The sequence below is a fragment of the Paralichthys olivaceus genome, chromosome 7, assembly GCF_024713975.1.
Source record: "Paralichthys olivaceus isolate ysfri-2021 chromosome 7, ASM2471397v2, whole genome shotgun sequence".
In the NCBI taxonomy this organism is placed as follows: Eukaryota; Metazoa; Chordata; class Actinopteri; order Pleuronectiformes; family Paralichthyidae; genus Paralichthys; species Paralichthys olivaceus.
In genome coordinates, this window is record NC_091099.1 from 14951358 (window position 1) to 14971859 (window position 20502).

The window sequence follows — 20502 nt, forward strand, 5'->3', positions numbered from 1 at the left end:
TTATTCTCCGCACTAAGAGACGGCAGAAACCCTCGTAATGGGCTCTGATTTAGAGGACAGCTGTGGCTGGGATGGAAGCGCTGGCTTCGATGTGCCCTTCAAATCACCAAACACTCAGTTGATATGGTGCAGCTCTGGAAGCAACTGAAACCACCATCACCACTCAGATGCCTCCACACAGCCAAGTATAGAGCTGTGCAGGATAGGGTTACACTTTCATCGCACCTATTTAAACCCATGCCCGCGTTTCACAGCCGGACTCAGCACAGCATGTAAATCATGTAAGCACAGAGAGGTCATGGCCCTGCGGCTCAAGTCAAATTTATCATAACAAAATGGCTACTTTAAAGCCACTTGAAGAGACTAAACAGAGCTAAAAAGAGATGTTGAACTAACGCCAAATGAATACTGATGATCTGTGTCTGCAGGATGTTTACACAGGCATCTGTTTGCTTCCTCAAATCAACTTAAGTTATGTTCAATGCTTGTTTTCTAATGTTATGACAGTGGAAATATGATAATGATCAGATAAAACTTAAACTGATTATTTGAATGTAAAACAGTGCTACTTTGACTGACCCCTCATTAGCATCATAAATTTAAGTGCAAAGAATTTCCTCCTTCATGTGTGGAAAGGCAGCGCAACACCTCTTTATCAGAGTCATTCAAGCAAAGAGTCAATAAAACATTGCAATTATGCTCGCTCTTTGAAAATATGAGATGGTCTAATTGACTGTGTGCATTTGAGTAGAACATCAGAATTCCCTCCAGCAAGTTTAGTATCACTTATAAGCGGTACTTGCATAATCATGAGCCTGAACTCCTGAATTGTAGAGTGATGTATTCTTCCTGAGCGGCTGGATGAGTGAGCGCTGTTGTCTTTAAGTCTTGGATTGTGCTTCATGCTCACCTTTGTGTGCAGTTTTCATTTATTTCCCTCAAGTGTCTCTTTGAGTCTGGTAATGTTGATCAGAGGCTCGACAGCAGCTTCGTAATAACATCTTCATAATGCCCGTGCCTCTCGGTTGTGGAGGGCTCGCAGTGAGAAGCTGGGGATAATAGTGTGGTGCAGCACATCAAACAGCCTGGTCAAAAAGCAAAGCACTCAATATCTCATAGGAGTGAATTTAATGGCCACTGGTTGCTCTGGACTCTTGACCCTCTCCAAGAGGCTCCATGTTAGTCACTCTCCAGTGCTTTCCAATTGAAAGCCAGCCAGACTGGTGGTGGATGAGATTTCAACCATCTACTCAAAGCTTGGATGACTGGACCACTATCAGCTGCTCATTCTACGAAATTTAAATTATGAATACCAGAGGATTAGGGCCACAAATTAGAAGAAAAAAATGAAGATCTGAGACTTAGAGAAAAAAATTATGAGAATAAAGGAAAAATCTATTCACAAAAAAAAAAAACAAAGCAAGTAAAACCTGTGCTCCACTCCTTGATACAAATTCTTGATTAGCAATCTCACTGTGACTTAAAAAACTACAAAACTGCATATCCCCCAGATGTGACCAGCAGTATACTATTTCCTCCAAGCCTGTGTTGTTCAGAAAAGACAGTTTCTTCCATATTGTTTTCAAAGTCCTGATACTTGTGATATTGTGCTGCTGATGAGACAAAATAATTTAGTCATTTGTGAAACCTGTTACTTAATATTACTTAACAAGCTGCTCCACATTCTTCATTTTAACGCACAGGCTGATCTTCTGATATCTACCCTCTACAATGATGTAATATTACGATCCTATTCCCAAAATTTGTTTCGTATGTATGCCAGACTTTAAGAAATAATGTAGTGATGCTACTTTTACTGTAGTGTTAATAATTATGAATTACTGTAATGTTAATAATTATCAATAATTATTCTTGAATTATGAAACTTAAGCAGAGAACCACAAAGTGTCGGATGCCAGGACATACCGACATTTCAGTGTCTGGGACCTAGCTGACTCTGCCTCAAGGCTGCCAACCACAGATTTAATATGGGTTTATATACAAGGTGTCTCGTTTAACATAATGAATATCTAATCAAGCAACAGCACAGGAAAACAATTTCAGCAAAGTAACTGAATGCAGAATTTGTTTATATGACAGAGAATATTGCTGCAATCTGGAGAGCTCCAACTCAACATTAAACCTCTAAATAAGAGTGAAGTCACCACTGTTTAATCTAACAACAATGCTGCTCACCACTAGGGATTGCAGCACATTATATTTACACAAAGAACACTGTCCAATGAGGGATGCCTTCTTATTGCTGCAGGGCATCAAACGCCTGTCATTCCTACAAAGCTACTGAGCCCATGTTCAGGACTTATAATGGACTGCTATCCTCTGCTGCCATCTAGTGTTCAGAACAATGTTGCATCATGGTCTTTGTATATACGCAAAAACAACAGACTGGTGCTTGGAAGGAATTTTATTCCTGAATGTAGTGATGACAATTATATATATATATTAGGAAACAAAAATCACAAAGCATTGGATTTTTTAAACTTGAAGATCAATGTAATTCTTCGATCAAGAGACAGAAACCACATGTAGCAAAGAACAGAGTTGTGGCAGCTTCACAATCACAATTTATGTGCCAAGTCACAAATGTGCAGAGACTCATCAGCCAGTGACTAAATATCTGCCACTGTCCTTGATCAAATCAAGTAACACTTGTTTTCTATTGGTTCAAATACAACATATAAAATATTTTACAGAAAAAGCTTTGGTGACCCATGTTTATACACTTCTGCATATATAAAAGGAATGGAAAATGTTTAAATATCACTAGAGCTAAATATAAAAAGTAAGAGACTATTGCACAACAGCCAGGTGAGGATATAGAGGGGGGAGTGATCATTTGAGCATCTGTCGGCTGCGTTCAGGGTTTTCTGCGCCTGTGAGAGAACAGTTTTATGAGAAACTCTCTTCTTTGTGTTGTAAAGGAAAACTAAACTATCTGTAAAGACAGAGACTTACTTGGTGACTCCCAGATGCTCCAAACCTGGACCCATGTTTGATCCAGCCCTCATCTCCATCGCCACGGCGCACTGAACACAAGAAACATTAGTACATCAAAATAAATGAGTCTGCCAAATGTAAGATGCATTAGTAACAACACATGATTATAAATGCTATTGTTGAAAATTGGTTTATGCCCACAGTGTTTGTGTAAAGAGTGCTACTTTAACAGGTGGATTATAGAGAAGATCGTCCTCACATCAAACAACACCATACACAGAAAAAACTACATGTGTTTAAATAAAGTGAGTAACTGGTTATTTGGTACATTTCTACTGTAACATAATTCAGAAACCCTGCAATATTACAGTTATTGTTAAAACTTACAGATGTACTGAATTAACTCTATGAAAATGCCAGTGAAGTTTTTTCGTCCCTGTCAGTTTGCACGTTTGTCAGCCAGATTACCCCAAAGCTACTGAACAATTTTCTGCAAGACATGGTAGACATGGGCTCAGTGAGAAGCCATTAGATTTTTCCCCACTGGAACATTGCAAGACAAAGTGTTATAAAAGTATAATTTGTGGATCTTAGGCGCAAATAAAAAATCTGTATCTAGTTAATTTAAATATGGTTTTTTAAGAGATTGTTGGGCCATGGCTAGTTACAGCTGTAATGATTAATGGAACACCACAAAATTAAATCACTATTTTAATAATCGAGTCATTTCATGAAAAAAATAAGTCCCTAGTTACAGCTTCTTGACTGTGAGCTCTTCTTTGGTTTCAGATTTAATATTATCATTTGACTAATTGTTCGTCAAACATGATTGTTTATGTTTTAATTATGTTATTTAAGACATTAATAATTGTTTGTAGTATCTTTAAAAAGAGCAGTTTCTTATGGTTTGTTCAAAGTGATAGAAACACCTTTTTATCAAATCTAATAAAAAAAAAACCAAGACACAAATGCAACAGTAGGTAATAGATTTATCAATGTTATCCTCTTACCCTTGTCTCCACATCAGTCCAAGCTCCATCTGTTCGATTGCTGTTGGCTGGAGTACCTTCTGAAGATTTCCTCTTGCGGCTTCAGAGACAAAAACAGTGACAGATGTTAAACATCATTCTTTAAAATCTGGTTAATCAACATATTAATCTGCAGTGAGTAGCTACCCAGGGACTGTGGTGAGCTCCTGTTTCAGAGTCTCGATGTCAGTGAACTGGACAGATTGTCCTCCTCCCCTGGTTTTAAGCACCTCACCCTAAAAAAGACAAAACAAAAATGCCATGCACGTTATCAGGTGTTTCCTCTATGAGTTGATAAAGAGATGACATGAGGTGCGTCAGACAGGTTAAGGTTAGAACAGAAGTGACATCGTCTCTGGATTGCAGCCAATGACTAGCTGCATATTTTGTGGACAAAAACCAAAGAAAACTATTTTCTGTTTTATACACTGTGAAAAGACATTCTGCCAAATATAGTAAACAATATATAGGAGGGACATCACAGACACGATGAAGAGTTCACATCATCCTCATGTCCCAGAACCAGAGAAGCAGTGACAAAATGGATGAGATTGCTGAAGTTTAAAAATCATCAGCTGCTCATACAACCAGTTTTCCTAGTCACTTGCTAGTTCCCTAAAAAGAAAAAAGCTTGCATGACTATGATGTTTGACTGACTAGCTTACCTTTATCAGTTTGGTCTTTATCTCTCCATCAGAGGCTACCTCCTGGTGGGTTAACACGTATCTGTCGCACTTCGACAGGGCCTTCTCACTGGGTGTAGACACCTGAATTGCATTGGGGATGACGGGCTGCAAAACTGTACCCAGGTCCAGGCTGGATGCAGGTTTATGATCTACCCACTTCTCCCCACCAGCAGAGCGGGAGCGACGGTGCAACGGGCGTACTGGTGTCGTTGTCTATTCGGATCAACAGGTGATCCAACAGCAGAGGGGGGGAAAAAAGAATCATGCACCTTGATCAAATGATTACATAAAAGCTTGACATGAAACTGGTAAATGACTGTGGAAACTTGTAGGAACCCAAATTGCAGAAACAGTGTTAAATATTCCACTTGAAAGAAATCTGCATAACCCTTAAAAAAATGTGATTGCAGAAGCCAGTTATCATTCTACAACTTCATACTGCTGCCTGTAACCAACTCACTGACCCTGTAGCTTCTCTCAATTAGGTCTAGATTGAGCGTAGGGGGTGGGGAGTGGACCTCTTCCACCTCTCTAGACCAGCACAGAGCTCTCCTCTTGGCCCGGCGCACTGAAGGGGCTTCTGAAAACTGTGTACTTGTGGGCATACTAGGTGAAGGGTAACCCTGACTGTCGTCCTGAGTGGAGAAGCAGCTAGTCATCGACAAAGGGCTACTGTTTCTGGGGAGGGGTCTTGGGTCCATCTCTGACTCTTCAAATCTAGTGGCAGTGAAAGGTTGAGACCCTGGCAGTGGGCTGACATGAGGAGAATCAACAGGGAACTGGGGAGACTGCACAAAGGCACAGAGGTAGTTAGATTGAGTTAGTAATGGAGACATAGAAACCACATAAAAATGACATGTTACCATAGATGGTAGTAAATCGCACTGCCTTGTAAATCATTCTACCTTTCTGGGGATTATGTGGTATTTTTTGTGAGACTGAAAGTTATTTTCAAAGCTCAATTACTCAAATGTATTCATGACATTGGTTTTTCTTACTTTTGTGACATGCAGCTGTTATTGGGTTAGGATTAGTAATGTTCAGTGTAGTGTATTAGTGCACACAGAAATGGAACCGAAATGTGTCAAACTATAGCTACCATGCATCTAACAATGATTAATAACAAGAGTATCGTCAAAACAACGTACAGGGATTGGTGAAGGTGAGGCCGATCTCTTTGCAGGAAGACGCTCATCTCTGGAAGGGCGCTGAGGATGAGGCTGCGTCTGACGTGGCGGAGGATCAGGACGACCTGGAGTCTTTCCCTCTGTCACGATGGCCTTGAGCTGCTTAAGCTTCTCGTCTTTCACCCAGAGCTTGTTCTGCATCTCCAGCTGCTTTGCATTGACGCGTCTCTCCTGCACAGCCAGAGGCATAATATTCAATTGAAACACCACTGACTGCCACATGACGACTGAGAAAGATGAGGAATGTGAAGTTTCTAAACAAAAAAAAACAAGCCTGTAAACAACAGAGTGCTAGATCTGTGTTGTAAGAGGACCACTCACACATTCTTTCTCCCATTTATGCTGTGTGTCTGAGACAACACCATGAAGGCGCTGCTCCATGCGTCGCTTCTCAGAAAGCTCCCTCTGCAGCCTCTGCTCTCTGGTTTCCAGCTCCTGCTGCAGTGAACGCTTGTCGCCCTCATAGGTCTTTGTTGTTTTCTGTAGGATGTCAATCTGGAACAGAAGCATGTTGGACATGTGAGAAACTAATGTAAATAAACCAGCACTGAGGTTTGAATGTTTGTTTCTCACCTTGAGTTCTAGCATCTTGTTTTTCTTCTCCAAGCGTTCGATCTCTGCCTTGTTGGATTGGATAACTTTGTCTTTCTCAACCAGTCTGCCATTTTGTTCATGAATAAAGTTGTCTTTGGAAATTAGGTTGCTGTCCATGTTCTGAAGCGTAGACTTCATCATAAAGGCTGAAACAATGTGGAGAAAAATGTGAGCTACGATAACAAATCAAACTTTGAGTAAACCTGAACCGTCAAAGCCACAAGTTAAAGTCTGAGGTAAAATGAGGAGACACCTGCTTTGTTGTACTCCTCAATCATCATCTGTCTGATCCTGTGTCTGTTCTGTAGAGCTTCAATCAGCCTGGGCAGGGTGATGTCATCATGAGGGTCGGTCACCTCAGAGGAGGGCAGAGGCGGGAGGCTGAACACCAGGTGGTTTATAACAGAGGGCAAGTCTGCAGAAACAGTCAACACATTCCATAGATGACTTAATTAAAGGTCTTAATTCAATGTGAATTCATACCTGTTATGTCAGTTATTCAGCTGAAAAATGTTAAAATAAATCAAAGAAGTGAACAAGAATAGAAGCCAATTCTCTTTGAAATAATGTGATGAAAGCCCCAAATGTCAATTGGCCATGGTTTGACATGTTGCTGTGTTATTCAAATCAAAAAGAAATATATTTATTGGAGATATGGTTTTCATCAGCTCAATGTGACAATGGACCAGGCTCATCTTTAACCACAAGAGTCTCATAATTAACCAGTCTTGTTTAGCATTTGACTTATACAGTGTAAGCCCTTCACCTCTGTCTATCGGGCCACCGCGCTCTTCCAGTTTGCGAGAGAGTTCATCTTTGAAGGCCTGGTTTCTGTGACGACGGCCAGGAGTGAAGCCACAGATGGGCCTGTCTGCTGGCCGAGCTACCTCCACCTCCTGCGTCATCTCTGCAAACCGCATCACCAGCTGCACAAGCAGAGCACCGTTTGTGTGTCAGGCAGAAAAACACTTTCTTTAAAAGAGTAAAAGAGACAGTAAAATGTGGGATGAGCCTACCAGGGTTTCTTCATAGTCGTCAGCCTTGGGATTAACATTAACAACCATTCTGACTTTTCCCTCTCCATCAAAGTAGTTCTTGAACAGATGGGTTACTTTAGAGTCTCTGTAAGGGACCATCTGGAAGAGAAAACTTATATTACCTCAATGGTCCACCAGTGAATAAAATGACAGTGTTCAACTTCAGTGTGACAATTCATACCCTGTTTGTGCCACACATCTGGTTCTCCCGAAGTATTTCAATGCAGGTCCGCAGATTCAGCAGAGACTGATTAATGTTACCTGCAAGTGGGGGTTGTTGTTAAATCTCAGCTAATATTAAAACCAAATCTTAAAGGGAAAGTTCACCCAAAAATGAAAATTCAGTCATTATCTACTCACCGCAGTGCCGATGAAGTGAAGTGTTTGAGTTTGCAGACATTTAGGCTAAAAACACGGTGTAATGATGGAGTTCGGAGACGAGGTTGGATGTCTGGGTTAAGGGCACTTGGATGACACCACAGGAGCAGTATGGAGGCATGTTGTGTTTTTTTTCTGTAGTTTTTTTTTTTTAAGGTTGGAAAAGTGGTCGCCATTTACTCCCATCGGTATAGCAGAGAGAAGATAATAAGTGAATTTTCATTTTTGGGTGAACTATCCCTTTACTGTTCAGCTCAACAAACCTGCTTCACGTATACGAGTGCCTTCTGCCCCGGTCCTACCAGTGCGCTCACTTCCTGCCAAGTCCACCAGGCACAGCTGACTGACAGTCACCTGGTTCTTATCCTGACAAACAAACACTTATTTAAATTCTTAAAATTCTTATCACCAGTCCTTTTAATTGATCTAAAATATTAACTACAGAGCTGCACTCAGCTGTAGAACCAGAAATTCAGTTGAAACTTGATCTCACCTGGAGGATGTTGTCACCATCTGCATCGAGAGGAGCCTGAGCCAGTTTAATAATGAACACACTGTGGGAGCGGCTGGACTCTCTGTTTAGCCGGGTGTTAGCAACCTTTCTCTTCTTCTGACCTGTAGAAACATAGTAAAGGTAAATAGTAAAATTTCAACGATGTTTGAGGCTTTTCTGCAGAGTTCACCAAGTTAAATGCAAGACCCTAAGAAATTCATACGTGACGCATTTGAGATCCTATCACTCAGACCACAGTCAGGAGATCTGGGACTAATGGGTCACATTCTTTAAACTATGTGAACCCATATATCTCCTGGGTCTCATTGAGAGGATGTACTTGACTAACGTCTTCTGACCCACTACTGTTTGATAATGAACCAAAAATATTGGTCTACTTCTGTTTTTCGTATCTCTCGAGACGGATATTAATAACAGGTGTGAACAGGGCCTTTGATACTTTATATATATAAAAAGATATGTGTTTTTTCATCTTTATATGCAATTCAAGTACTTTACTTGTACAATTTTAGGCTGCTGCTCAGAGAGAAGATTGACTTAAATCATTTCCCAGTCAGAACCGACCCGGAGGCCAGAAATACCAGGTCAGTCTCATCTACGATCATCAGTGCAGTATTTTCCTTCTTCCCTGAAATCTGACCCCGTTCATTTCTAAATGCAGACGTTACCTCTCCAGAACACTTGAAACGTCTCCTCAGCAGACTTGACTTCGACTTCCATACAACCAGCCACGTACATGTTGTGATTCTGATCCTCTCTGAGGATTTTAGACTGAGGAGGTCTACAGTGAGAAAATACACATTAGTCACTGAAAACGCAAAACTGCGTTTTTCATGCAGCAGATTTGGGTTCAGAACAGCACCGTGGGATATTATTGCTTGGGTACAGCCATAGGAAGTTATCGGACAGTAAAAATCATGAAGCGACTTTTGAAGCAACAGACAGCAGGTTTACAGACATTCAGGAGCTTTGCCATAACAAGACTATGAGCAGCAGCAGGGGGGTATTCTGATGATTTTTAGAAATGAAGAAATGCTCGTCAACACTGGAGACATGACCTGGTGTAAGTGACAATGAGCAGCTCTGCCAGGCAGGCTTTTGATTAGGGCTGAGTATTGATATATTTTTACTTTTTGTTACCGAATGAATGTGTCACTAATTTAAAGGTTTTGATTCATTTTATGATTCATACTTTTTCAGATCTCTTTGATCTGACCATTTGATTCAATTTTTTCAATTTGACTCAGTGATCATTGAATGATTATTTTCAATATCAATCAGGCCATTTATTTTTGAATTAATTATTTTTTATCAAATATATTTGTAGAAAATGTTTAAAAAAGCCAATCACAAATTCCTTAAGCTCAGATGACATCTTTGGATTGCTTGTGCCATTAACATCCAAAATCTAATTATATACAATCAGTTTACAGTTAGATTAAAAAAAGAAAGATCCTAACCACAAATAGACTTAAACTAAAGATTATTTGGCATTTCTGCCTAAATATACATTTAGTTAAATTAGTATGACATTGCTTGGATTTCTGTGTTGCAGATAAAGCATAAATAAAATAAAGTAAAAAATTGGTAAAGGATTTGCCATTGATTTTGACTCCCTAGATTTTTAAACAACACTGCTCAATGCTTCAGTAACGTCTTAGTTGTCAACTGGTTTTCAAATGGATCTTAGACTCCAAGGAATAATCAAAACTATACAGAACATATCTGTATCTTTGGAGATGTCTCCAGTGTTGACAACATTGAATTTACAATCTATATTTGAGTTTAAGAGGGAAAGTTCATCTAAATCAGGCTTCTACTCTGATATTTGAGTATTCACTGGTCACATACACGAACTCAGTGTTCTGGCGCACAGGTGTGCCTCCACCATTCCACCTAGTAAAAAGAAAAGATAACAATAGCATCGTCCAGCTACTCTGACATAAAAGAATCACCTGTAAAAACTTTAAACGTGATCCAGTTCTTAACAGTTAAAACATGATGCTGTCTACATACTCTTATTTCTGAATTATGCTCAGTTTACACTTTCTGCACTCACTTTGGCTTGATTACATCTTCCTGAGTTTCCTCCAGGAGATCGTAGATGTAGTTGTTGTAGATTTCTATGTAGGAGACGAAGACACTGTAGCTGCTGTCCTCGTCCACACCATCTGTTTTATAAGCCTCCTCCGGCTTAATCATGTCAGCAATTTCAGGATCAAGTTTTTGTCTGAAATCAAAGTTGTGAATTACATGTTACGTGTCAAATAACATTGAGAAACATTACATTATGGCAGTTCACTGATGTTTTCCAGGGTACAGACTTACCTGGAGGAAGTTGTTTTAGGAGCAGGCAAATTGTTTTCTCGTCTTTGGCGCTCCAACAAAGCATCAACTTCATTCTGGATCTCCATACCATTTTTATCATCTGTCTTAAAAACCTGAATAAGCAGGTGGAATAAGATAAACCCATACAAATAAATACAGATTCAGTGTCAAATTATGTGGTTAAAAACATAATCAACGTGTTCTTGGGTACAACTCTCTTACATATCTTTTGGTCTGGTACGGGCCTATGGTGTTGAAGATCATGTCGAGTGAGCGAGGTAGAAGTCCACCCTGGCCTGGAGAGCCAGTCATGGTAAACGTCTTTCCGCTTCCTGTCACGCCATATGTGAAGAGCAGTCCTGCAACAATCAATCAAAAAATCAAATTATTGTCTTCAAGCACAACAGTTCTTGGTGCTTATGCATATGTACAATACAACAAAACCTCTGATATTAAGTGGGCAAAAGGGCTGCTGCCTGTTACAACGTATTCTTATGTGCTGTCTTATCATATCAGACATCTAATGTGTTTTTACTTTTACTGAAAGGCAGAGTAAAAAACTGGCCATGACAGAAGATGGAGAGACATAAAAATCTGGATGACTGCTCAGATTTCTCACTGATGATCCAACGTGCAGTGACTGTCAGATCATCAGTTTCAGAAATTTACAGACAATGGTTGGAAACAGACCAAAGAGGTGCGGTGGGAGAAGTGTTCCAACCACTAAATGAAAATCTGATGTTCTGTTCAGAATACTGCTTTACTGTTATTCTTGAAATCAGATCAGTTTGTCTTTGTTCTTACCATTTTTTCCATGGATGAGGTCATCAACAAGAGGTTTGGCCACATGCTCAAACAACTCCATCTGAGATACTGAAACCCCAAAGACTTTTTTGAAGGAATACTGAGTCTGGGAAGAAAAATAGAGGGACTTGAATAATTATAATTAATAACGAGGATGGCATTATATATTTTTCTTGTTGGTGAATCACATAGAAAAAGCTGCATTATGCCTAATACTCAGCAATAACTAAATTCTACATTAGACAGTAAATGATGACAAATAAAAATAATACATAAAATAGTTTGTACTTGTACAAAATGGTGAACAAAAACTACCCCAGGTACATGGTATTATTACCTCTTTGTACTCTCCATTGCGGTTTGTTTTGAAGCCTTCAGGGGCATGCAGTTGGATGGTGGTGTTGCTGATCACCTCAATGCAGCACTCCTCATCCCCCACACCCAGAGGACGTACACGACAGTACACCTGAGAGGAAATGTCAGTTAAATGTGCTCCCGGGGGATGTAGTGATTTTTCCATCATTGCAACTTTTGGACATTTAACATACAATCATTAACAAGCTTTACCTTACAACTACAACTTGCATAACACCCAGTAATCATCTCACAAATATAATTAATGCTGCAATTTGCATTGTAAAATCTTGACACTCACACCAACTGGGTCTTTCTGGCTGCTGGGAGGGTTTCTTGGAGGCCTGCGGGGGGTTTTACCCTTCCTGAAATTAAAATATCACATTTAATTACAGTTCAGTTTTCAAGTTTTAGACTGAGGAAGGTTAAAAAAAACAATTTGAAGACCTCAACATAGACAGTCAGGGGTTTCAACCATGTCTGTACTAATATTGCATTTGATAAACTAAACAAAAATGATAATAATAATATATTGCTGGGGGGAAATATTTATTGATAGAGTAAAGCAACCATTATACCATGGTAAGTTTTGAGATAGTTTTAAGTTTACATTTATTATTATGACTATTTGAATATACAAGTGGCCCCTTCCAGTGAAGTACCCAGTCTCTAACACCACACTTTTGTTTGATTGCCCTGTTCTACATTAACACCTATGATTTACACACAGAAACCAAAATCACTGTCTGCTGCAGACACGAGAACATTTAGTTTAACATTCATTCATTAAGACGTTTTAAAAACGCTGTAATGCTTTCTGGGGGCATTAAACAAAAGCTTATGGTGCTTTAATAGATACGTTACGATACCGGAGATACGTTGTTGGTGTTAGCATTTTTTTGAGCCACTGGCTGAGCTGCTAGCTAACGACACTAGCTAAGCTAGTTAACTTGTTTGTATTGTCTTTACAAGCTCGGAAACTGAAGAAAAGCCCTCGAGTCACTAACGAGCTCGTGGCAGTTCGTGTTTGCGGTCAGACAGATGAAACGGTAAAGGTTTACTCACGCTTGTCTGTTCATTGTGACCTGCTGCTTGTTGTGCTTTTCTACCGGTTCTGTTGCTGCCACAGGTTTAAATTTTCCCTCCGCCTCAAATCACGAGACCTTTTCAAAACGAGCCTGCAGCAGCCAATCAGATTTCACTACACCAAATACGTGTTTCCGCTTCCGTGTCACTTCCAACCCTTTTGTGGAAAGTGCAAAGATGTCGGATGTGTTGACGCTCATCAATTAAAGTGAAACAGATTCCCAGGAAACAGGCCAACAACAACAACAACAACAACAACAACAACAACAACAAACAATGACAACTGGAAGTTTCATACGTAATATATTATAAATAATGACATGTAGTATAAATTCACGGTTTATTTCCGATGTTGCCCACAAGTCATATAGTTTGTTATTATTTCAATTTGCTATTTTTTCTGATATTGGTATTTGTAAGCTTATCATGTGATCAGGTCTTAAATTAAACTAGAGTAAAAGTTTACTTAGTCACTACAACTGGTACTCACCAGTACTAAATACATGCACATGTTTCATTATATGTGCTCCTTAAGAAACTTCAAATACATTTATCATCATCACCATTTATTATTATTATTATTGTTATCATATTAGAAGTAGTATAGTAGTAGTGTTTACAATGGTTACACACTTATAATGCTTTTAAGAAAAGTATGAATATCTTGCTTCTATAATTATTAATGTAATCAGTGATCTTTTCTTCTGATAACCTTTCATTGGTTCCTCAGTCTCCATTAGTGTAATAAAGTCATAAATAAATCACCCCAAGTAAAAGCTGCCCTGACGTCAGTTTGTAGTCCTACCTAAACAACAAACATGGCGCCCAATGAGATGTGTCGGTAGATAAGCACTGCCACCTAGAGGCCACGGGCTGTAAGACAAGAGTTACAAAACATTTGCAGCCATTAACATCCTCACGTGTAGCGCTGCGTTATGCAAACACTGAAGTTCCTGCTTCTCCACCGCAGCACTGACCACTGAACATCACAGGTACATTAATAATCGAATAATCGAAAAGCTCTGTGTGTGTGTAGCGCAGTACAACCAGGGTCTTGTTTTCTAGGAGGGGAAATGAAAAGCAGAGCTGCGGACTCAGAGGGATCTAAATCGAAGGGGAAAGGGAAGAAGAGACCCGCTGAGAAGTCTGCTCCTTCTCTCTCCAGAACACGACGAGACAAGAAAGATGGAGAAACATCTAAAGCAGGTGTGCAGCTCTGGAAGTACAGATACAGATGTCACACATGTGAGCCACACTCCTCTCGTGACAGTTGATTGTGTGTTGTTATTGCAGGACCCCCTCCCCTCAAGTTTGCAGGAGTCCAGAGGAGAGGCGTGCACGGGAGCATCCTGCACTACATTTATAAGAACACTCTGGGACAAAGTCTTCACTCACAGATGAGACAGGTGAGGGCGCTGCAGTGAAGTAAATCCATAACTATATTACACATACATGTGAGTACATGACACTCAGTACAGGACGTATCTCTGCCGAGGTTCAACCGTCCCCTTATGAAACCACATTTAATTTCATTAGATCCAGATATTTATTTTCATCCGCACAAAATTTGCAGCAATCATAAATATCAGTCCTTTAAACATGACTGATTGTTTAACTAAGATTCATGAATTATTCTTGAAAAACACAATGTTATAAAAGTAAATCTGAATTCGCTCCCTGATCGGGATCCACAGCAAAAGTTAATGGATCCTTCTTTGACTAATACCACATCCTTCCACCAAGATTATCTGTCCTGTAGTTTTTGTGTAATCTTGCTAACAAACAAACAAGTCAACCAAAAAAATCAAGCAATACTAAAAAGGGTATTACTTCTATTACATCCTTACATGTGAATAACTCACTCTTCCTGGCCACTTTAATAGGTTCACCTTTTCAATTTCATATGATCCAATACAACAGATCTGCCACAAAAAATTTAGGAGATATAATATGAATGATAAAGAAAAGCAGCAACCAGGAATACAAAGGAAATATGAGGTTCGAATAAAAACTATTAAAAAGAACATGAATTACTTAACATGCGTTAACTTTAACTGGCATCAGAACCACTCCTACCTTTTGTGTAAGGTTGTGTCATCAGTCAGGTGTATATCGGTTCTCTTTGAATAGTTATTATATTGTCATTGCATACAGACACTGAGCAGCTTTAAATTCATTTCTCTTGCAGTGTCTCCAGGAGCCGTTCATCCGATCTCTATCGTCGTATCATTTTCACAGCGCCACCAGCCCCTTCGACCGCAGGATCACCTGTCTGGAGTGGAATCCTGTTCACCACACCACTCTGGCCGTGGGCTCCAAAGGTGGAGACATTCATCTGTGGGACTATGAGGTCCCCACGAAAAAAAGCTTTATTCAGGGGGTGAGTTGCTGTAAGCTGGTGAGGTTTGTTTCACCTGATGCCTGAATGATAAACAGTATTTATCTAGTTTTTAAATTTGCCTTTTAACACTTGATGCCAGCAAATAATTACACTTTCACTCAAAACTGTTTCCTTTAGGTTTATGTGACTTCAAACGTGTATTGGTTTTCTTAGATGGGGGCTGGAGACTCAGTTACAGACATGAGGTTTAACCAGTTAAATCCCACTCAGCTGTTCACATCGTCTATGAGGGGTACGACCGCACTACGAGATTTCAATGGGACAACTCTAACAGTGTTTGCCAACACAGACACACTGAAGTAAGACTGAATAAAATGAAAAAAATAGTCTTAGGCCTCATCAATCTGGCATCAGTCTTTTTATCAGGTGGCCCCTATTGGTTTAACACTGAGCATGTGTGCGATAGTGCTGAAAACTGCCCTGGGAATCAGCTTGCATTTGTGTTTGTGTGCAAAGAATGGTGCAGGAGACTTTATCGGAGGGATGAAGTTTTGCCCCACAGACTCCTCCAGAGTGTACGTGGCCTCTGGTGAGGGAAATCTGAGCATGCACAGCTTTGAGGGCCTCACACCCACCACACTGTCCAGAACTCAAGACTGTGGCCATGATCACCACAACGTTTGGTGAGAAAACTGCCAAGAAGACTGATGCCCAGAAAAGAGAGATACTGTTTTGTTCTTTTGATGCCGACTTATAACATCAGTGTTTCCAAAATGTCTTTGTCCTTAAGTTGATCTATTATTCTATTATTAATTTAGAGGAATATTTATCTAAAAAAAGTTTTAAATAGTTTTGATCAGTAAATTTTCGCTAGTGTATCATCAGTTTTTCTACACAGTTAAAAAATGTGATTATTATTTTATTAAACTTATTAGTTTTTATGCTCTCATATCTTGTGAATTCACCTTGTTCCTGTTTGTCTTACACAGTTACTGGTACTGCTGTGTCGATGTGTCTGTGAGCAGGCAGATGCTTGTGACAGGAGACAATATGGGACAGCTGTTACTCCTCGGACTGGATGGACAAAAGGTGTGTGTCTATTAACTTGATTATTAAAAGTGCTAAGAGATGAATCATGTGTCTGAGACGAATCAGAGCAACATGACAAGGAGGAGAATAACCAGTGTTCTGTTTGTTCCATTTCAACATTGTAGATTTTCAGCAACAAGTTGCACAAGGCCAAAGTGACCCACGCAGAGTTCAACTCCAGATGTGACTGGTTGTTGGCGACGGCCTCAGTTGACCACACGGTGAAGCTTTGGGACCTGAGAAACATAAAGGACCAGAAGAGTTTCCTGCACGATCTGCCTCATGAAAAGGCTGTCAACTCAGGTAACACTGGCTTTGAGAGTGGTTTTCCTGCCTTTCCTACATGCAATCATTTATGGCTGTTGACTAACAATATGTCATCCATGCAATATATATATCATATAAAAGTAAATACTATAATTAGAGCCCATCCTTATGTGTTTTGGGGAAACTGATGCTGATATTAGACACTAAGACATTTCCAGTTGTTGGATATATTTTAAAAAATGACAACAATTCCTAAGATGTATGTATGTAATTGAGGCCAGATAATTTACAGTTTATCCATAAACCTTATTATGAACTAGAAAGAGAGACATTTCATTTAAGAGGAAGGAGAGAGACCCTGTTGCTATGGGGAGGGCTTATTTTGAAAATCCATGCTCATTACAGGTTTCCTGATAACATCCTGTTACTATGGGGGGGCTTACTTTGAAAATCTAGGCTCTATAAAGGTTTCCTGATAACATCCTGTTACTATGGGGGGTGCTTATTTTGAAATTTTAGGCTCTTTTCAGGTTTCCTGATAAATTTCAAAGTGAAACAAAAGCTCCTGTCCTCACTCAGTCGTGAACTCTTGACATATCATCACTGGGCAAATGATTTAACCACTGGACTAAATCAGTTTTATAATTAGTCGTGCACCGTGTGGTTCTCTGGTCACCTGAGCAAACATGGTCGGCCGGCCACAATCAGGTCATACACCGGGTGCCATGTTGCCTACAGAACAATTAGAACTGTATTGTATAGTCACCAACAGAAATGCACAACTACAACCAAATATATAGAACTTTAATGAAAGTAAAATCTAATAAAAAATCTTTTCTGAATTGTTTATTCTGTAAAATAAATGATTTCATAAACATACTCTGTAGTTCCTGCATGAGTTAACAAAGATATCAGATTGAAAACCCTGACATGAGTATATGACCATGATTTTTATGCCAGTTGCTATGACGACAAGTGGTAAATAAATACTGTTGACAAAACATTTACTGTCGTCTCCTCGCAGCCTGTTTCAATCCGTTGGACTGCTCCAAGCTACTCACCACAGATCAGTACGACGAGATACGCGTCTACTCATCCTGTGATTGGTCGAAGCCTCAACACATCATCCAACATCCTCACAGACAGTTTCAGCATCTCACACCCATCAAGGTGTGTGTGTGTGTGTGTGTGTGTGTGTGTGTGTGTGTGTGTGTGTGTGTGTGTGTGTGTGTGTGTGTGTGTGTGTGTGTGTGTGTGTGTGTGTGTGTGTTACAGCCATCTAATTAAATTCCACCTGTTTATTATTATTTTAGCACCAGCTGTTAGAGTGACCGTGAAATGACTCATTCTTTTGACTAAACACATTTCATCTTATTGGAAATTTAATGTTAATTGTCATTAGAGATGTCTTGGAAAAATTAAAGCCATCATGGCAAATGACTATTCAGCAGAGTCATCTGTGTAGAGTCATCTGTGTAGAAATGGGTATAATAAACAGTGATATTAATATTCATGTACAGATAATAGTGGAGCAGGTGGTATTTGAAGAAATGTGCTATGTTAAGAAATATGTTATTATTTGTATGTGCTCAGTCATTGGGGTTTGATTGTAAACATTCCATTGGTGAATATACAATACTGTTCTAATTGTTCTGTAGGCAACATGGCACCCGGTGTACGACCTGATTGTGGCCGGCCGCTACCCTGACGACCGTGTTTGCTCAGGTGACCAGAGAACCATCGACATCTATGACTCCAACACAGCAGAGCTTGTGTATCAGCTGTACGACCCCACTGTGTCAGGGATCAAATCTGTGAGTACAGCTATTCCACAAATCTCTGTCTGCTATCTGTGGCTCACATATGTCAAGAACATCTTCATCTTTTCAACTACACAATTCACATGTTTATTGTTCAGGGCCCAAGGAAGTGCTGCGTCAATTTTGGTGTGATTTAGACATCCGATGTGTTCAATATTAATAAACATTGATTAAACAGGCGACCAGTGCGCCGTCGCAGCAGCAGCTGGGACTGGTCAACATAAGTAACGTTGTCATCATGATGAAAGCCTGTTTAGATGAGGCACTGCACTAAAAAACACCAGAGAAAAATGTCAAGACACTAAAACTAAACAATTTTGTATTTCCAGATTAACAAATTCAATCTCATGGGTGATGTGATTGGATCTGGAATGGGTGAGTTTTTCAGCAGCACCATTGTTATCTGATTGTTTGATTTAAATCAGTGTGAGAAAATGTTGGATTGTTTGACCAAAGCTGCATCGTGTTGACTCGCAGGCCTGACGGTTCTAGTCTGGGACAGGAACGAGTCACTGATACGTGATGGGGACACGCAGCAGCAGGAGGACGCCTCAGCCTCAGTGGAAAGTCTGAGACGGCAGAGGAGGAGTCGGCCGCGCACCAACAAGGAACGGAGAGGTCCGGCTGTGGATGCAAAGCTGAAGAGGAAACTGGCTTCTCTGGAAGAATGTGAGACCAAGACCAAGACAAAACAAAAACAAGCTCAGATGAGGAAGAAGTGAACTTTCAAATATTCGGGACTTTAAAAGAAACTCACATTTACATTCCTTTGTTTGTTGTTGTCTCTGCAGGGACTGTTGGGATGTTTCAGGTTTTCTCTTACTTTTGTGTGTTTTCAAAGATGTTTTTCTAATGTTCAGCAATAAAAATGTTCAGGTTTCTGTAATAGTTCAGTATTTTGTTTATACACACTGATACAATGAATAAATACACAATAAAATACAGGACAATTAAAGGCAGGCGGTTTATTACATGCTCCTTTATTTCATGTTGACTGGCAGTCGGTGTATTAAGAATAACTGAAGAGATAATTTCCTCGTAGTTCGTGGACCGTAACATTCGCCAGCTGGAGCAGCACCCTGCCCCAGGCCGCCTGTTCCTCTCTTCTCTCCTGCTGCCAGGCCTGGTGGGCAGAGTAGACCATGCTCAGGATCAGAATATCAAACTTCGTCTGAGTCATTGGCCTCGTCCTCCGCTCCTCCAGCCCATTCACCATCTGCACCATGGAGTCACGCTTTCTGGGAATGTTATCATTGATCTTAGACAGGAACACCCGCCCCGACCTCATCGATGCCATCTCCTTATCAAGCAGGATGATGTTTTTATCCTGGTCGACCTCTACCCCGCCCAGCAGGAACTGCTCATAGGAGAATAAAAGAAGCATCCGACACTAAGTCGAGTAAAATATGTTGAGATATATTTAATTTAACTGCAGGAAGATGTTTTTTATACAAAGTACCTCAAACATCAGGTTTGCATCAGACACTGCTGAGTCAGTCATTTTAGAAGTTGGACTTGTGCCTGCAGCCACATCTTAAGTAGAAAAATACTGAAGTTTAACAGCAACCTAAATGAAACTGAAGTTACTGAAGATTACCTATCAGTGCAAATCACATGTTTTTTAGCTGTAAAGCATAATGCGCAATATTTGCAGCTTGATTAGAAAACACAACAGTTTTACTTTCTATCCACAGCTCTGTGGATAGAAGTCTTCTGTTCCACTCACCTCGCAGCACTTGTTCTGACCAAAGCCACAAAAAGACCTGGAGGCAGACTTTAAGTTGTAGTTTCATCGTGTTTACTCGTCTTGATTATTAGCGAAAGATAGTCCACCACATCCCTCTCACCTCTGCTCTCCCTCAACCACCTCAGTGAATCCAAGCAGAGGAACCTCACTAAATACCGAGCATTTTTCCTTTTTGGAAAAAGGGAGCAAAAGCCAGTTGGCTTGTGATGCAGAGCAGACGGCATTCATTTTTTCAATAGGCCTCCTCCTGGTATCCACCCATTTTAGTTAGCAGGACAAGAAGT

General features: G+C 40.1%; 3 protein-coding genes and 1 non-coding gene across 9 annotated transcripts in view; 1 reads left to right on the forward strand and 3 right to left on the reverse strand.

Moving 5' to 3' along the window:
* Positions 1-19357, forward strand: part of ddb2 (damage-specific DNA binding protein 2) — a 70020-nt gene extending 50663 nt beyond the window's left edge. The window contains exons 1-11 of one of the 3 annotated variants that reach the window (XM_069528620.1): positions 13813-13946; positions 14020-14160; positions 14248-14360; positions 15143-15334; positions 15509-15654; positions 16285-16384; positions 16510-16687; positions 17676-17821; positions 18310-18465; positions 18801-18846; positions 18949-19357. In XM_069528620.1, coding sequence (XP_069384721.1) covers positions 14028-14160; positions 14248-14360; positions 15143-15334; positions 15509-15654; positions 16285-16384; positions 16510-16687; positions 17676-17821; positions 18310-18465; positions 18801-18846; positions 18949-19193 — 1455 coding nt within the window. In that variant the 5' untranslated portion in view covers positions 13813-13946; positions 14020-14027 and the 3' untranslated portion in view covers positions 19194-19357. Of the gene's footprint in view, positions 1-13812; positions 13947-14019; positions 14161-14247; positions 14361-15142; positions 15335-15508; positions 15655-15811; positions 15979-16284; positions 16385-16509; positions 16688-17675; positions 17822-18309; positions 18466-18800; positions 18847-18948 lie in introns of those variants that run through there. The other 2 variants (XM_069528618.1, XM_069528619.1) reach the window with 2 other exon arrangements.
* On the reverse strand, positions 2411-13082 carry kif23 (kinesin family member 23). Of its 4 annotated transcripts, XM_069528616.1 has the most exons (24): positions 12934-13082; positions 12170-12233; positions 11852-11980; positions 11515-11620; positions 10933-11069; positions 10711-10823; positions 10442-10612; positions 10234-10278; positions 9051-9163; positions 8362-8483; positions 8132-8234; positions 7672-7751; positions 7470-7589; positions 7220-7379; positions 6707-6868; positions 6433-6599; positions 6181-6354; positions 5821-6030; positions 5137-5460; positions 4652-4885; positions 4134-4222; positions 3969-4047; positions 2977-3047; positions 2411-2894 (listed from the first exon to the last, which is right to left on the reverse strand). In XM_069528616.1, the coding sequence occupies exons 1-24, from the start codon at positions 12945-12947 to the stop codon at positions 2879-2881; spliced, it is 3003 nt and encodes a 1000-aa protein (XP_069384717.1). In that variant the 5' UTR covers positions 12948-13082; the 3' UTR covers positions 2411-2878. The 4 variants fall into 4 exon arrangements, with proteins under 4 accessions (XP_069384717.1, XP_019934953.1, XP_069384718.1 ...); XM_020079394.2 differs by lacking the exon at positions 10234-10278; XM_069528617.1 differs by lacking the exon at positions 5137-5460.
* Positions 8899-8995, reverse strand: LOC138411011 (Z30 small nucleolar RNA). Its single transcript, XR_011243654.1, has one exon. It is a non-coding gene; the product is annotated as a Z30 small nucleolar RNA (small nucleolar RNA).
* A 123-nt stretch (positions 19358-19480) lies between the features above and the next one.
* On the reverse strand, positions 19481-19972 carry LOC109624176 (protein FAM180B). Its single transcript, XM_020078691.2, has 2 exons — positions 19931-19972; positions 19481-19828 (listed from the first exon to the last, which is right to left on the reverse strand). The coding sequence occupies exons 1-2, from the start codon at positions 19970-19972 to the stop codon at positions 19481-19483; spliced, it is 390 nt and encodes a 129-aa protein (XP_019934250.2).
* Between the last annotated feature and the right edge of the window lie 530 nt (positions 19973-20502).

Excerpts from the sequence above, each read along its gene's own strand:
- LOC109624176 (XM_020078691.2), bottom strand. The coding sequence starts at position 19,972 with ATGACTGACTCAGCAGTGTCTGATGCAAACCTGATGTTTGAG. Across the intron at positions 19,829-19,930 it reads ATGCAAACCTGATGTTTGAG|TTCCTGCTGGGCGGGGTAGA; the intron begins GTACTTTGTATA and ends TCCTATGAGCAG.
- kif23 (XM_069528616.1), bottom strand. Across the intron at positions 9,164-10,233 it reads CGCCAGAACACTGAGTTCGT|ACCTCCTCAGTCTAAAATCC; the intron begins GTATGTGACCAG and ends TTCTCACTGTAG. Across the intron at positions 7,380-7,469 it reads ACGACTATGAAGAAACCCTG|CTGGTGATGCGGTTTGCAGA; the intron begins GTAGGCTCATCC and ends CTGCTTGTGCAG.